We start from the raw sequence: 16,253 nt of genomic DNA, 5'->3' as shown, positions 1-16,253 counted from the left end.
TCTCATGAATCTGTGGAGAAATGTGAAAGGACGGTAAAATTGCGGAAGAACGATAAAATTCAATTACTACAATTAAATCATTTTAGATGGAGAGTAACGGATGAATACTTGCCAGCATTTTCAAAAGTAATACTGTACAACTTTTTATAAACTGTTTTGTGGTATTGTCCTCATAATTGGCATCTTTAGACAACAGCGGCCTCTGGTGCCTGAAGTTCTGAGCACCATCCATCCATCCATTTTCTAATGTTTTTGTCTTCACGAGGGTCGCGGAGTACACATAGACGAACAACTATTTAGTGTTCCATTAGCCTGCCATGTATATTTTTGGACTGTGGGAGAAAACTGAAGTACCCGGGGAAAACCCACGCAGGCACGTGAAAAACATGCAAACTCCACACAGGAAGGCCGTAGCCGGAATCGAACCCTGCACCTCTGCACTGTGAGGCGAATGTGCTAACTTGTGGAGCACCGTGCCTCTACCTTCTGAGGACCGTTTTTGTGTTTCACACAATAATAGTTTTTTTCAATGTATATGAATCATTCAAATCGTGTTTTACTATCGATTAAATTTCATTCGTCCTTCACATCTAGATTTGTAAATTAACATAATCGGATGGAGACTGTTCGTCACTGGGTATTATTGTATTGACGGATTTACACATCAAACCCAAAACCGGTTTCTATGTATTTCATAAAGGTTTACGTCATTACTTTTCATCCTTGGAATGTATGGTGAAGAAAAATGCTTTGAAAGTGTGTAGATTAGTAGAGTTGAACTTTGCTGAAATCCGCTACTGTTTTTCTCTTTTTTAAATATCGTATTTTTTGTTGTTGGTTTGTGACTATTTCTTAAAGCTGGTCAGTTACCTTTTCTGTCTTATAATGCTTACAATATACTATACCAATGTTTTGTACATTTTAAATTAAATAAAAATGAAATAAAAAATATTGACGGATTTATTTATGTGTGTCACCCAAAAAGAATACATCATTTATTTTCTTGATTACATTTTTAAAACATTTTATTTTCACATGTCATTTATATTATTACGTTCAAATTGTGTTTTATTATCGAAAAAAAGTACTCTGTGAGATTTGTAAATGACAACGGACAGAACCTTAAGCGGAACGCTTATATGACGGACTATTATTTCCTGGAAGGATCTGTTTTTGTGTGACAAACAACAAGATTACTACAACTCGAAGTAAGTTTTCCCTGCCCTGCATGTGTATGTTGAATTTTATTGAGTTACAACATGAAGGTAAATGTAACTTGGTGTCACAAATACAATGTACTGACACTAAGCGAGTGCACTGGAAGCTAAACGGTACCAACGAAAAATCTCATGTTCTAAACTCGTCCTTCATTCGCGCTAGCATTAGCCTCGCGGAGTTTGTATGCTCACATAACTCAAACCTCCTTAGTACAGTATTTCTTACACTTTTGCATTGGCTAATTCGGCTCCAAAATTACGTGTTGGGCGTGGCTCATTGTTTTTTTTTAAGCGCCTACATTAACACGTAAGTTATAAGTGGGCCTTTTGTGCACCGACGGGTCACATACTTTGAGCGTTATCAAATCGCACTCGCCTTCACAAGCTGAGATAACAAGAAATAATCGGAATTCTTTGTTTCAATTGTGTATTTGATCTTCTTCTGCACTCTACATTTGCCATTTGTGTCGCCCTCCCCCTACTCTCCTTTTTAAACAATTTTAACTGTGTGTTCATGCAAATCTAATGAAACTTCCAAAGGATGGTTTTTGTCTGATTTTGGCATTTCCATCTTTATCTATTTAAATATACAGTATCTATAATAGATTTTGTGCTTTTTGGCTCCAGAAATGAATACTGTTAGTTTTAATTCCTTTTTATTTACCTGATATAACAACTGCAACTTGTATATAATGAATTAAGTTCTAGATTAAAAAAAACGAATTAAAATGAACAAATCTGATCTATAAACCAACTTAAAACTAACTGAATTTCCAAACAAAAAGTCAAAACAAATTATAAACTATAATGGACAATTCGAAACGATTATAACCATTGTTACAACATCCCAAAACAAGACTTTTTGGATATATATATTTTTTCAAATTACAATGCGAAAATCTATAAATGTATACAATTCTGGCATATTCAAAGAAAATCTAAACAATTTCAGCAGTTATCGCTCACTGCATGCTTGTGCTGTGTACCTTGGCCACATGGTGTCATAAAAGACAGACATATTCAGTAAATGGAGACAATCTCAACTCAACACTTAATATTAGTCATTCTTTGCAGAGGATAAGCCTGTGAGTACTGTTATATTATGTCAACATTTCTTGCTTCACATTTTTTTTCTTCAAATATCGACTGTTCACAGGGTTACAACACCACTACAAAGATGCTATTCGTTAGCCATTGTCTCTGGCATTTTATATTATATGTTATTAAATTAGGGGAGTCCATATGTTTGTTTTAACTACAGAATTTGTAATTCACTTTGTTTTATGTTTGGTTTCACAGTTAACTTCAACTGGGAGTGGCAGTAAACAGACTGAAGTCTTTGTTTTCTTTCGAAGAATGGGCCGAATGTTGAACATCACATGACCAAACTGGAAAACAGGTTGGGGGATGTCCTGCGTGGGCAGTGGTCCCTTCAATAGCTATAGGTTGATGGCATAATGACGTTAAATGGTGAAATGAGATAAAGTTATGAGCGTGCAAACGTATAATGCTAGAGGAGGCGGCCGCATTTTCTCTCCAATTCTATGAGTTAAGCTGCTTATTGTTAGCAAACTACACACATACATTCGCACTAGTTACTACTTGTAATTAACAGTATCTTGTGTTCAATTTGTAATAAAAGTGACAACGCTAACGTCAGCAAAGAGACACTTTACACACCCTTGTAGTCACATATGTAAGATGAAGCATATAGCATCAAGCATTTGTCCGTTTTTGTCACAGGATTTTTAAACGTCGCCCCCTCAAATGTGATGGACATTGAAAATGGTCATCTTTGGTAACAATGGAAGACATCTTGTGCAAAACAACACCGTAGACATTTAGTACTTCTGCCAAACTGCTGCTTGTTGTCAAGTGAGTTGAGTCACTGCCATACAGTTTTTGCTCACAAGTTGAAATAACAAATCGCCCGAACAAAGGTTCGTATCTCGAAAAAGTTGGGTCACTTGGAGCTTAGATAAATATTGCCATTTGTGCAGGTGGGGTCTCATGGTGATGCAAATCCACTTGAGAATCTTTTAGCCCCCCCCCCCACACCACACACACACACTAGTCATGAGTGGCTCAAAATCAGACATCCTGTGGTCTCCCCACCACCCGGACCGCTACGTCATCTGCGATTCGGAGCTGGGCCTGTACCGCATTGGTCCGGCGGGGTGTGCCGAGCTCAAGGCCGGTACCGTGCCCCTCTCTGGAGAGACGGCGGCCACCTTACTAGCCATCAACTCCGACACGCCCTACATGAAGTGCGTGGCCTGGTACCCCAAACAGGAGCCCGAGTGCCTGCTCGCCGTGGGCCAGGCCAACGGCCGGGTGGTGCTCACCAGCTTGGGTCAGAGCCACAATTCGGCGTGCAAGGAGCTGGTGGGCAAGGAGTTTGTGCCCAAACACGCCCGTCAGTGCAACACGCTGGCCTGGAACCCGGTGGATAGCAACTTGCTGGCGGCCGGCTTGGATAAACACCGAGCCGACTTCTCGGTGCTCATATGGGACATCAGCAGCAAGTTCTCCCCGGAGGCCAGCGTCTCCGCCGAGAAGATCCGCCTCTCCTCTTCCGATTTGGACCCGAGCTTGGTCGTGACCAAGCCGCTGTATGACCTGGGCCAAAACGACGCTTGTTTGTCCCTCTGCTGGCTCCTCCGGGACCCCAAACTCCTCTTGGCCGGCATGCACCGCAACCTGGCTGTGTTCGACCTGAGGAACACCAGCCAAAAGACTTTCGTCAACACCAAAGCCATCCAGGGGGTCACGGTGGACCCCCACTTTCCTGACCGTGTGGCCTCTTTCTTCGAGGGTCAGGTGGCCATCTGGGACCTGAGGAAGTTCGAGAAGCCCGTGCTCACGCTCACCGAACAGCCCAAGCCTCTAACCAAGGTATGGTGTAATGGAGGCTTTCATGAACTTGAGCGTATATAATAATAATAATAATACATTTTATTTGAAAGCGCTTTTCATCACACTCAAAGACACTTTACAAGAGCTTAAAACACAGGATAAAAATGTGCACTTAAAACAAGCATACATAATTTACAAAAGCACATTTAGATGAACAAAAAGCAAAATGGGTAAAAGAGATTAAAAGGTGTTAAAAGCATTGCGGAACAGGAGAGTTTTAAGGGATGATTTGAAGGATTGGAGGTCAGTACAGTTGCGGATGTGTTGTGGTAGAGCGTTCCAGAGGGTGGGGGCGGCGACAGAGAAGGCTCGGAGTATATATTTTTGTAAACATTGAAGGTCGGTTATTATTTGACGTAATGATTGACATGGTGTTTTTCATAAATATCAGGACCAGACAAATTGGTATTTTGACAAAAAGTACGGTACTTGGCGGTTTGGTTATTGCGGATTTAGGTCAAGAGAGGGTAGAGATGTCAGGACTTGGTTGAAAGTAACGATAAGTAATAACATTAACCTCAAGCCGTTTGTCTTTAGTTTGATATCAATCGTTTCCGGCACTGTGACATTCATCTTGTCGACTTAACCAGAAGTCCTCCCCCATTCCACAATCTGAAAGAGTCCAGTTGCCTTGATTAAACGTTTGCAGATTGGACAAATCCTAATATCAGTGTTTTGTGCAACCTGGTCAGGTGGCCTGGTGTCCGACTCGCACAGGCCTGCTGGCCACGTTGACCCGCGACAGCAACATCATCCGTCTATATGACATGCAGCACACGCCCACGCCCATCGGAGACGAGACCGAGCCCACCATTATCGAGCGCAGCGTGCAGCCCTGCGACGGCTTGATCGGCACCTTTGCCTGGCACCCGTCCAGGCAGAACCGCATGGTGGTGGTGTCGGCCACCAACCGCGCCATGACCGACTTCACCGTCTTTGAGCGCATCTCGCTGGCGTGGAGCGCCACCACCTCATTAACGTGGGCCTGCGGACGCCACCTTTATGAGTGCGCCGAGGACGGGCCGGAGGGCGCCCAGGGCCTCCTTGAGCAGGATATCGCTACCAAGATGAGGCAGAGGGCTCAGTCCAGATATGGACACGACACCATCCAGGTGTGGAGGAACCACCTGCTAGCGGGGGGCAACGATTCCCAGCTCAAGTCCTTGTGGTTTGACCTCTTCTATATCCTTTTGAGAATCTGAGAGTATACACAAACCTGTTCGAATGCATCCATCCGTGTTTATCCTCACAACGATCGTCGGGCATGCTGGACCCTATCCCAGCCGTCTTCGGACACTCTGAACTGGTTGCCAGCCAATCGCAGGGCACACACAGACAAACAACCATCCGCGCTCACACGAACACCTCGGGACAATTTGGAGTGTTCAATCAGCCCGCCATGCATGTTTTTGGACTATGGGAGGAAACCGGAGTACCCGGAGAAAACCCACGCAGGCACGGGGAGAACATGCAAACTCCACACAGGGAGGCCCGGAGCTGGGATCGAACCAACAACCTTTGCACTGTGAGGTTGACGTGTTAACCAGTTGCCCACCGGGCTGCCCATGCGTTCATATTAAGAAAAAAAAAAAAGAAAGAAAAGTCACAAAATTAAGACCAAAATAAATCATTGAAAAACTTTCTCCACCAATGAATGTGAGCTGTAAGGTGTACAACTGTGGTGTGCTCAATATTAACCCATCACAATTAGCGACTCCTATTAAATGGGAGTTAGCACGCACCCGGCTCCATTTCAAGTGCCTCTCATATATGTTCAGATTTCTCTGCGGCGTGACATAAAAATTCCTATGTAAAGATCACATATGAAGCAGTGTGCTGAGGATGTCGAGCTGAAGCTACAGGGGAACAAACAGGCCATCGTCTATTCCGGTATCAAGAATATTGTCAAGACCAGCTCAGGTAAGATGCCCGCCATCTGGATCGGAGTACGTCGTACGCCACGTGCGACGATATTTTGCAGATTTTTAATCAACCGTTTATATTATGGGTTGTTACAGCATTCTGGCAAGTCTATTCTCTGTCGATGATCATTATGGATCTCTTGACACCAGCAGGCACCACGGAGAGCCGCAAGTGCTGGAGCGGCTCGGAGCGTCAGACGGAGGCGACGCGTTTCCACAGCGAGGAGCGCGGCCTGGCCCTGCGCCTCTGCGGCTGGATGGGCCGGGCGTCCGACGTGGACGTGGAGCCCTTCCTGCGCTCGCTGGAGCAGGAGCGCGAGTGGGAGCGAGCCGCAGCTGTGGCCCTTTTCAACCTGGACATCCGCAGAGCCATACAAATCCTCAACAGGGGAGCCATGGCCGAGAAGGGTGAGCAAGTCCTGATGTCTTCCTTTGATGCATCCACAATAATACGTAGGACTAAGACAGAAATCGCAATTTCTCTGTACGCTTCTGCCGTCATTTTGACACTAGGCACTCGCCTTGAAGTGTTCAGCTTCTCATCATTCACGTTAGTATATGCTCGCTTGGTAAATACTGTAATATAATGTAAGGTCCCTTGCTTTAGAATAAAAAATACAATTTCAGACCGAGACCGGGCCCTCGCATCGCAAGAGCATTGATTATTATCATTAATATGACTCCCTCCTCGCCTCAAATACAACTTTATTCTTGACATACTGACTATTTTTGTTGTTTTTGAGAAATGCATTTCACAGATGTTTACTCATAAGATTGTGGCCCGTCGTTTTAAGTACTGCTACCTTCTGTTGGCCGTCTTTGTAGCCCCGTTTGAAACCAGCATCTATGAATAAACGCCCTTATTTTTTAAATATGCTAACATGATGGAATTGTATTCGCAAGTGGTTGTTATCCCCCCACCCCCTCCCACATGTTTGTTGTCAATGCAGGAATGTGAAACAGATTGACTGAGGATGTGCCGCCATAAATAACCCAAAAATGTTCGAAATCCAATGAAATGAAGCGCCCGAGGAATGTGTCAAACGTAGCAACACAACAACACTCCTTCTGGCCGCATGCTGAGTTTTAATGAAAAATGTGCGCTTGCTGTTGCTGCACTTGACTCACACACATTCCGCCCGTGTAGACCAGATGTTTTTCGACTGCGTGCGCTAATGAGTGTTTCCTGAAAGTGGCCAGCAGCCTGCTTCATTAGATAAGACCCGAAAACAGTCGCTCTGAAAAAGCATCAGTCTTCCAGAGCTAGAGAACATACAGTTTGTCGAAGAATGATCTCTGTTGCAGAGCTATGTAAAAGCAGAACATATTTTTGAAAATTCAGCCCCCAAAGCTGGGTTCACTTGACAACGTGAAATTAGGTTCACGTGCCTATCTGTCGTACACCCGCAAAAAAGAATTAAGAATCCACGACTGAGGAGGGACAGGAAGTCAGCCATCTTGCTTTGAGGTGGCCATTTTAGGGTAACTTTAGTGGTTTCTACAGGTCCTTCCAAGAGGATCTTGTCGACTGGGTAGCACCCCCTGGAATAAAAAATGTAATACAGCCTCTTAGCAGCTTGAGATTTTTTTGAGTAGCGGACAACAACAACAAAATCTGGAAACGCCACGTCCGCAAACTCACACAAAGTAGCGAGCGATTTTATTGGTCATTTCCAGGGATCCTTCAAAGACAAATTTGCTAAGTAATACACCCCGGAGTTAAATGAATATTCAGCCTCTGAAGGCATCATGAAATTTGGTAGGTATTGTCATCTATCATGGTTAGACCCACAAAAAAACAATGCCAGAAGAGGCATTTTAGGTATCGTTCCTAAGGATCCTTCCTTGACGAACTTTTGGACATGGTAGCACCCTCTGGAATAAAAATAATAATAATTCTACCCCTTAAGCCTGTTTCACTTATAAATGTGTTATTCGAAAGGAATGTCTGACTTACCGTAATTTGATACACACAAAAAAGGAAGCCAAGCACAAACTCGACAGTTCTGCCATTTTAATTTGAAGTGGCCATTTTAGTCGACATTTCAATCCTGGAAGTTTGTCAGTTGGGTTTGTCATTGTGATTATCTTTATTTTTTTTTTTTAATGGTTTGAAATTCCATCAGCAGACAGCAGTTTGGAGACATTTTTCGCTCCCCTTGTCCCAGGTGACCTGAACCTGAATGTGGTGGCCATGGCGCTGTCGGGATACACGGACGAGAAGGCGTCGTTGTGGCGGGAGATGTGCAGCTCGCTAAGATTGCAGCTCAACAACCCCTACCTTTGTGTCATGTTCGCCTTTCTCACCAGCGAGCCGGGAGCCTACGACGGCGTGCTGGTATACAAATTGAATAATAACGTATAACTATATTTTAAGTTGGTCGAAAAGGCCGTAGTGTAATTTTTCTTCTTTTATTTTTTTTATTTATTTTTTGTGCTACATCAATATTTGTATCGACTTACAATTAAAGTCTGAGGAACTGAAGGTTTCTACAGCAGCAGCTGTTCAATTTGTTTAGCTGTTTTGACCGGTGCAAATTAGATTACGGAGCCAAAGAGCATCAAATCTGAAATTTTGTTCACTGCTGTTTGGCCTGCAAGTTTACTGGCGCTGCTGGTAAACCTTCAATGAGAAGAGTTGAACATAAGAGCAACAAACAGGTGCCTCTTTGGGAGACTGTTGTTGTGAAGTCACCTTTAGGTGCCACAGGATGATTCTGGGACTGTTGTCGCGTGTAGGACGGAGTCAATACTTGCCTGAAAAATTTCCATGCTTTTTACTTCAAAACCCAGATAAATTAAAAATTCAAGAGATTGCTGTTACAAGTAGGACACAGCCAGTACTATAATTAACAGTAGGAAAGACTGCTAAGTCATGCTAACCCTCTAGCTAAGCTATTGTTAAATGTAGTCATGGAAGACTGGAATAATTGTTTGGTGCCGCAGTACTGTACACTTTTCTCTCTCGAACGGCGTGGTAGTAGCGTAACAAACTATGAATCATAAATACAGTGACCCATGATAAGTCTTAAAACTGGAAATGAACTTGTACGTTAATGCCAGTGTCAGCTAAGAGGAGGGCCCTTTCAGGTTAAAAATATAGCAATATATCGTATATTAGATATTTATAATACTAGCAATGTTATTTGTTTCTCAGAGAGTAAGTAAGTTAAGTTTTAGACTTTTGAGATCTGCATAGTAAATGTTTTCAAAATAACATTATATCTTTAGCATTTTTGTGCCACAATATCATACTGAATGTATCAAAACTGATTTTAAAATAATTAAATAATGTCGTTCTGATCTTTGCTGATGGCATGTGTTTGCTTGGGCTGATAAAAAAAAAATGTTCCTGACAAAATCAAAATGTAAAATGTTTCTGACAAATTATCCAGAATGTTCCTGAGATGTGATAAGTTTGCCACTTCTGTTTGTAGGACACTGCCAGTCCTTGCCAAAAATATCTGCATTTCCAGAAATTCTCCTTTCACGTTGCCGTTGGCCTCTTCTGTCTTGTCAGCAAACCCCTTAGCCCAGACACATGAAGAATATGGGAGATTGTTGTCACGTTTATGAAAAGCGGGAAGTAAAACTGATGATTTGATGTTTTCCCTTTCAGTACGAAAGCAGCGTGGCGGTGCGTGATAGAGTCGCCTTTGCCTCCATGTTCCTCAATGACGCTCAGGTAACCTTCAGCAACGCCAATATTCACGTTATGTTTCTTTTAATTTGATTTTTTGAGTGTTGTGGCGGAATTTTTGCGGTGCGGTGGGTATTTGGCAGCTTCCTCGCTACGTGGACAAGCTGACCAATGAGATGAAGGAAGCAGGCAACCTGGAGGGCATTCTGTTGACGGGCCTAACCAAGGATGGCGTGGACCTGATGGAGAGCTATGTGGACCGGACTGGAGACGTCCAGACGGCCAGCTTCTGCATGCTCAAGGTACAATTCAACTAGTGCCATCTGATGAACAGATGCCGGCAGATGGCAGTGTGACATTGTTTTGGATTTGATATCAGCACAGGTTTTGAGTAGAACATAACGATTAGTTAATCATTAGGTGGTGAATCTCGGCTTGTCGTGTCCATTAGAAGGAAGAGAAATGCCAAAGCTTTTGAAATCACGGACAGGTTTCAGCAATTGACACTCGAACAAAGTATTTATATTTTAGATATAAACAGAGTATGTGTCGTCGAAAGTGAGTCTCGTGATTGTGAGAAAAGATTATGCAGGTCATAAAGTGGACAAGGAACAGGATATAAAAAAAGCCACCGCCATTCAACCTGAGCCAATCAGTGAGTCAGTGTTTATTGTTTCAGGTGTCACAAGACATGTTTGTTTTCACAAAAAGGTTGTTTTCTCCACTTTTAGGTTAGAAATCAGAGTTTTGGGTGAAATCAACCCATGTTGGACTGCTGATTATTAAAAAGTGGTAATCGGCTAACTTTTTTTTCTGGTTGAGGAAAAGAGCCTTCTCTTTTGGTAGTTTTTGTGCTTATGCTGCCATGGGACACAATATTCTGAGGGTGTCGAAAGATCAGTCAAAATGCTCAAATGGCTGGCGGTATGACGAGCTCTGCTTTGAAGATTGCTGCCGCTGAATATTTTAACAGCAAGATGAAGAGGCAGAGAAGGTCCCTGACTAACGCCTGTTATAGTATTTGTCCCCCCAGAGCTGGGAGACTATACAATATGCCTGGGAGTATCATAGCTAGTACCTAGCTAGGTAGCTAGATAGCTATCCATCCATGGTCTCTGTATCGCAACTATTTACCCATTTTAGTTGGGTCTGGAATGTATTTCATGCGATAAATGTGGGTTCGCTGTAAACCGTAATAAATGGAATTAAAAGTCGACTACTCCTGTTTTTCAGAACAACATCTCTCCTCCCCCCCCCCCCCCTTTTTCTTTTTTGGGAAATAAAAGTAATTATTTCCACATCTTTTGCTGGCCTATTTGAATGTGTTGTCCGTGCAGGAAGGTCACGCAAACATGCACACATTCCACCAACGGGATGGGTGCACGATTGAAAAAAGAACGTTTTGTTGAAGTACACAAAATGTCTTACAGGTGAAAAAAATGTTGGGACACGACTGTGTAGTGGGCCTTGTTTTTTAAGTTGCTGATATTCGTTGTGGCAAAATTTAATTTTCACCGTGTAGTTTTGCCTTTTTGTCACCCAATACAGTCTTTTTAATGCACATATCACTATGGGAATTTTTTTTTTGAAAGATTTAAAAATAAAACTGCAACGCCTTGATGGCCAATTGTATATTTTTCCTGGCTAAATATTTTGTATTATTCTCAAAGTATAACATCCGGTTTATTGAGGTGTGTGTGTGTGTGTGTGTGTGTGTGTGTGTGTGTGTGTGTGTGTGTGTGTGTGTGTGTGTGTGTGTGTGTGTGTGTGTGTGTGTGTGTGAACAAGCCTACACATTCGGACAAAATTGTTCGTACTCCTCTGATAATGGACGAAAACACCATAACGGTCACAGAAATGACTACAATCTGACCGAAGTCACAAAAAAAATAAAGACTGCATGAATGTTAACTGATGAAATATCGAGCAGATGTATTTCAGTAAGATTTAGACCAAAAACAAAAAAAAGGATTGAAAACAGAATTTTATGAAATCTAGGGTTATGAATACCAAAATTCCACTGTATATTGTCCAATCTTCGCCAGATTAAGAACAAGATTCAGGGGGAGCTCAGGACTTAAATTCAACACCCCTGACCGATTCATGACTTGATAATGGGATGTGTCCCAATACTTTTGCCTGAGGCGTCACCCAATGGCACCCATGTCCCACTTCCAGGGTTCTCCAGGTGAGGTGCTGAAGGACCCCCGAGTCCAGTGCTGGATCGAGAACTACCGCAACCTGCTGGACGCGTGGAGGTTTTGGCACAAGCGGGCCGAGTTTGACATCCATCGAGGAAAACTGGACCCCACCTCCAAACCTTTGGCACAGGTTAAGCCTCTCAAAATGAATTTCTTCTTATGACATTGAGTTTTTTGTAACATTAAGATTTTTCTTCTTGCAGAAATCTAACATTATTTTCGTAGTCTTATTGCAAAAGATTTTTTTTCTTTTTTTTTTTTTTTGTAATATTGCCACATGGCTGCTGAAGTGGGGGGGGGGGGGGGGGGTTACGATTAAGGTACTCCAATACCCATGCATGTGGGCAAGGCGAGCCACAGTTGCCGAAACACTTTCAGCCATTTATTGAACAGAAACAAACACGAATGCGAAATGAGATCACTTGCGACAGGCTTCTGCAGGCCACAATTTGCGCTCAGATGCAGACCTGGAGGCTCACTCTACTTCAGCTTCTGATGTCGTTCACTTAGTTACACATTCAATACCAAATTTTTACAGTTCATAAAATAATCACACTTTATGAAGCCAGTTTATTTATATTTTTATTTTATTTTTTATACAATAGACAAGTTATACTCGTAGATAAAGGTACCACTACAATGGCCTGTATGGGAAATGACCATGAAAGCCATCATAACAATGCTGGACTTCAACTCCAGTTGTGCAGCGGTTGGGATTATTGCTGGATTATCTCCACTTTATCTGTCCTTGGAGTGAAACCGCCGCCAGATGGCTGGCACCTTGCTCCATTTACACCTTTCCCCTTATCAAGACGGCCTTTGTGTCCCTCCGCAGGTGTTTGTCAGCTGCAACTTCTGCGGCAAGTCCATCTCGTACAGCTGCGCTGCCATGCCCCACCAGGGCCGCGGCTTCAGCCAGTACGGCGTGAGCGGCTCACCCACCAAATCCAAAGTGACCAGTTGCCCGGGATGCCGCAAACCGCTACCACGCTGCGCCTTGTGTCTCATGAACATGGGCACGCCCGTGTCCAGCTGCGCCGGTGACGACCACGGGCAAATTTCAGTAGTCGTGGCCATGAGTTCAATGTTGACTCTATGGTGTGTGCTTTGTGTTTTTTGGCAGGCACGGGAAAGTCCGACGACAAGGTCGACCTGACAAGGGAGAACAAACTGGCTCAGTTCAACAACTGGTTCACCTGGTGTCACAACTGTCGCCATGGCGGCCACGCTGGACACATGCTCAGCTGGTTCAGGTAACAGACAATCATTTTATCAATGAATCATTTAGAAATTCTTGTGCCGCGCCAAATAGTTAGCTGAGAGAATCAGGTGGGTACAAGTGTAGCTAAACATGCCTGGTTCGTGAAAAATGATCAGTAAGAACTGCAACTGTGTCAGGCTGCCAACATTAAAGTGCGCAGAGCAATGTTTGCCTCTTAAACTGCCTTTGAAAAGTAGACCGATGGCTCTTGCCAGCTAGATCAAGCACTTGCTTCGCGGCTAGCCACTAGACGCTAACTCTGGCAGCAGGTGCCTTATTACACAACGTCAGCATCATGCTTTTGAGGTTTTTTTATTTTGTTAGTATCCTTAATTAGCGATTGGAAAATAATGAGGATGATGATGCGTTGACTGTGGTGACAACAGTTGTGCAATTTAAACTAAAACCTTGCCTCTGGTGAGGAAGATGAGTCAAGTCAGCTGCCATGCCACCACACACTGCCAGGACCACCTTCAAAATAAAAGCGTGACAAGGCAAATGATGCCCATGTATTATTTGGGAATATTTAATCTTGAACTTGGCTTGTCACCACGTTGGTGGCATGTTACTGTCGTGCATAGCTCCAGCAATTGTTCCTGCAGCTGGCTTGACTTGTCTTCCCGAAAGTGCACACCCTGAGGCAGAAAAAAATCCTCAAGCTTTTTTTTTTTTTTTTAAATTAAGTAATTCAAATTACTCTGACTCATTTAACCCCTACTTAAGATTGTTGTATGTTCTTCATACAAACATTGAGCTTTTGGGTGGTGGGGAGTGAAGGGTGGTGGGGGACATAGGTTGGAACAGATAAATGGTATTTCCATTCATTTTATTGGGGAAACATGGAGTTCTGAAGATGGTCACGGAAACACTGAATTTAACGGGAAGGTTGACCCATAGAAATGCAGTATTTTGGCAAGAAAAAGAATACTCGTTGCGCTGAAAAATACTATTTTGCCACTAAAACACTCTTGACCTGTTGTAGGGACCACACGGAGTGCCCCGTGTCGGCCTGCACGTGTAGATGCATGCAGCTGGACACTACGGGCAATTTGGAGCCCTTGGACAGCAGCTGAAACACGAGCGGCCTTGTTGGACCTGCACGTCCACGATCAAGAAGGGAAACTATTTTGCTGGAGTCGTCAACCTCTCAGGCACAATGAACAAGCAGGCTTAGATGGGCCTCTTGCTATCTCACCTGAATCAGGCTTCAGTAAAGAACCTTTAAAAAAAAAAAACGACCAAAAAAATTTGAATCTCGGTGCCAAACGTTCATTTAACATTCTAGTAGTCAATAGAGGCAAATTTTGACAAATGTCATCACACATTATGGAAATGTTTTTGTATGCAATCAAAACTATATTTGTTCAAGAAAAGTCAATATTAGGCTACCCCCCCCCCCCCCCCCAAAAAAAAACAAAAGTAGTTTTTAGCCTTGAAAAGCTGTTTTATCTCAAAACAGTTGAAACCGATTCTATTAAAACACCATATTCACTCACAAAAAGTCGACGCGAGGATATGCAAAGGTTTAGTTTTGATACTCACTGCTGCTGAAATGATACATTTTTATTTAAACAGTTTCTGAGATATTCCAAAAAGTCATGCGTAGTCATATTCACACATAGTAGGCCACTGCATTACCTTAAAAATCAGTTTTAATATGCAACTTTCTTTTCCCCCAGAATATGACCTTTGTTGGCACTGAAGGATGGTACCTCAGATGAGGCACACTGTTTTTTTTCTTAACTTGGCATTTTAAACATTTTCAAGGGAGGGTTGTGGGACGGGACGGGGCGGGTGAGGGGGGGGGGCGCATTGAGCAACCCACTCCAGGCTCGCGCTCCATGAAAGGAATCTCCATGGAAAACAGCAGCTGCTCGGCACTTGGACAAGAAGATTCCCCCCCCCCCCACCCTCTTACTTCCCCTCAATTCTTAATACAGAAGCTCAGCTGCCCATTGAGTGAAAAAACACAACCTTACACCCTCTCTTTCTTTCACACTCCTTCCATTGCCCACATTGCCCCTCGAAACTATGCATCATCAATCCGAGGACGGGCGCCGTCTGCTCTAGCATTGTAGCTGTTTTTGGCAGATGCCAAAGGAAATGAGCAACGTGAATGGCCATGAAAACTGGAAAAATTAAGATGAGAACAAAAGTGGACTATTACAAGAATTGCAAAAGTGTAAAACAGAATTTTTGTTTGGTTCAACCTCGTTTTCCATGTCAAGTTGATGCCATATTTAATTTTCTCCATTGAAACTTTTGTGCACAAAATAATTCATAGTTGACCACGAAAAGTTGTGTTGTGGCACAAACATGCTATACCTTGCCTTAAAAAGCATGTCGTATTACTAAAGTAATATGTTTTATCATAAAAGACGTTAGCCTCATAAAACATTTTGCCACTAAAACTAGTCAAAACTTTACTTTCACTGCCATGTAGAGTAGATGCAATGTTTTGCCCTTAAATCATTTTTTGCCCTAAGAATAGAGTAATAGACCACAAACCATTGTATTTTCACACAAACGTTAAATCGTTTTTGTCAATATTTTATTGACAAAAATTATTTAGTCCGTCTGGAAAGTTGTACTTTCCTCATAGAAATTTAAATTGTGCACACTAATATGCAAGAGCTGACCTCACGGGGTAATATTTTGATACAGAAGTACAATAATTGTCCGCGTTACGGCGTGCCAAAATGACATCTGATTAGAAAAGTGGGGAAAAAAAGCCAATGAAAATGCAACAATTGCAAATGCAAAAAAAAATAGGTGTCATTAAATGCTTCATTTTGGCACTAAAATTATATATTTTATTTAAAGAATCCAGTTTCTCCTAAATGCTAAAAACATATTTTGTGCAAGTAACTGGGGTGTGGAGTATCTTGGCAGTGACATGTTATATTTACTTCATATTTTGTCACAAGAGTGATATATTTGGCCTGCAAAGTGGTAGTTTCCAGAGGAAATGCAATAAGTGTACACCAAAATGCAGCAGTTGACCACAAAATGCTGTGTTTTGCCACAAAAATGCTATGTTTCGTCCCCCCCGCCTCCAATATTTTGTTACAAAAGTGAAATGTTTGGCCTAGGAAG

At 42.7% G+C, this 16,253-nt stretch overlaps 1 protein-coding gene across 2 annotated transcripts; it reads left to right on the top strand.

Moving 5' to 3' along the window:
* Window positions 1–1,167: 1,167 nt before the first annotated feature.
* Window positions 1,168–14,555, top strand: mios (missing oocyte, meiosis regulator, homolog (Drosophila)). Of its 2 annotated transcripts, none has more exons than XM_086112911.1 (12): window positions 1,168–1,208; window positions 2,517–4,112; window positions 4,826–5,319; window positions 5,959–6,053; window positions 6,209–6,463; window positions 8,224–8,393; window positions 9,675–9,740; window positions 9,839–9,997; window positions 11,874–12,026; window positions 12,732–12,936; window positions 13,020–13,149; window positions 14,140–14,555. In XM_086112911.1, the coding sequence occupies exons 2-12, from the start codon at window positions 3,294–3,296 to the stop codon at window positions 14,228–14,230; spliced, it is 2,637 nt and encodes an 878-aa protein (XP_085969037.1). In that variant the 5' UTR covers window positions 1,168–1,208; window positions 2,517–3,293; the 3' UTR covers window positions 14,231–14,555. The 2 variants fall into 2 exon arrangements, with proteins under 2 accessions (XP_085969037.1, XP_085969036.1); XM_086112910.1 differs by having other exon boundaries at window positions 6,206–6,463.
* Window positions 14,556–16,253: the final 1,698 nt, after the last annotated feature.

This window comes from Hippocampus guttulatus, chromosome 6 (assembly GCF_054856545.1).
Source record: "Hippocampus guttulatus isolate MCC_2025c chromosome 6, RoL_Hgut_1.0, whole genome shotgun sequence".
In the NCBI taxonomy this organism is placed as follows: domain Eukaryota; kingdom Metazoa; phylum Chordata; class Actinopteri; order Syngnathiformes; family Syngnathidae; genus Hippocampus; species Hippocampus guttulatus.
This window is presented reverse-complemented; position numbering and strand designations above follow the sequence as displayed.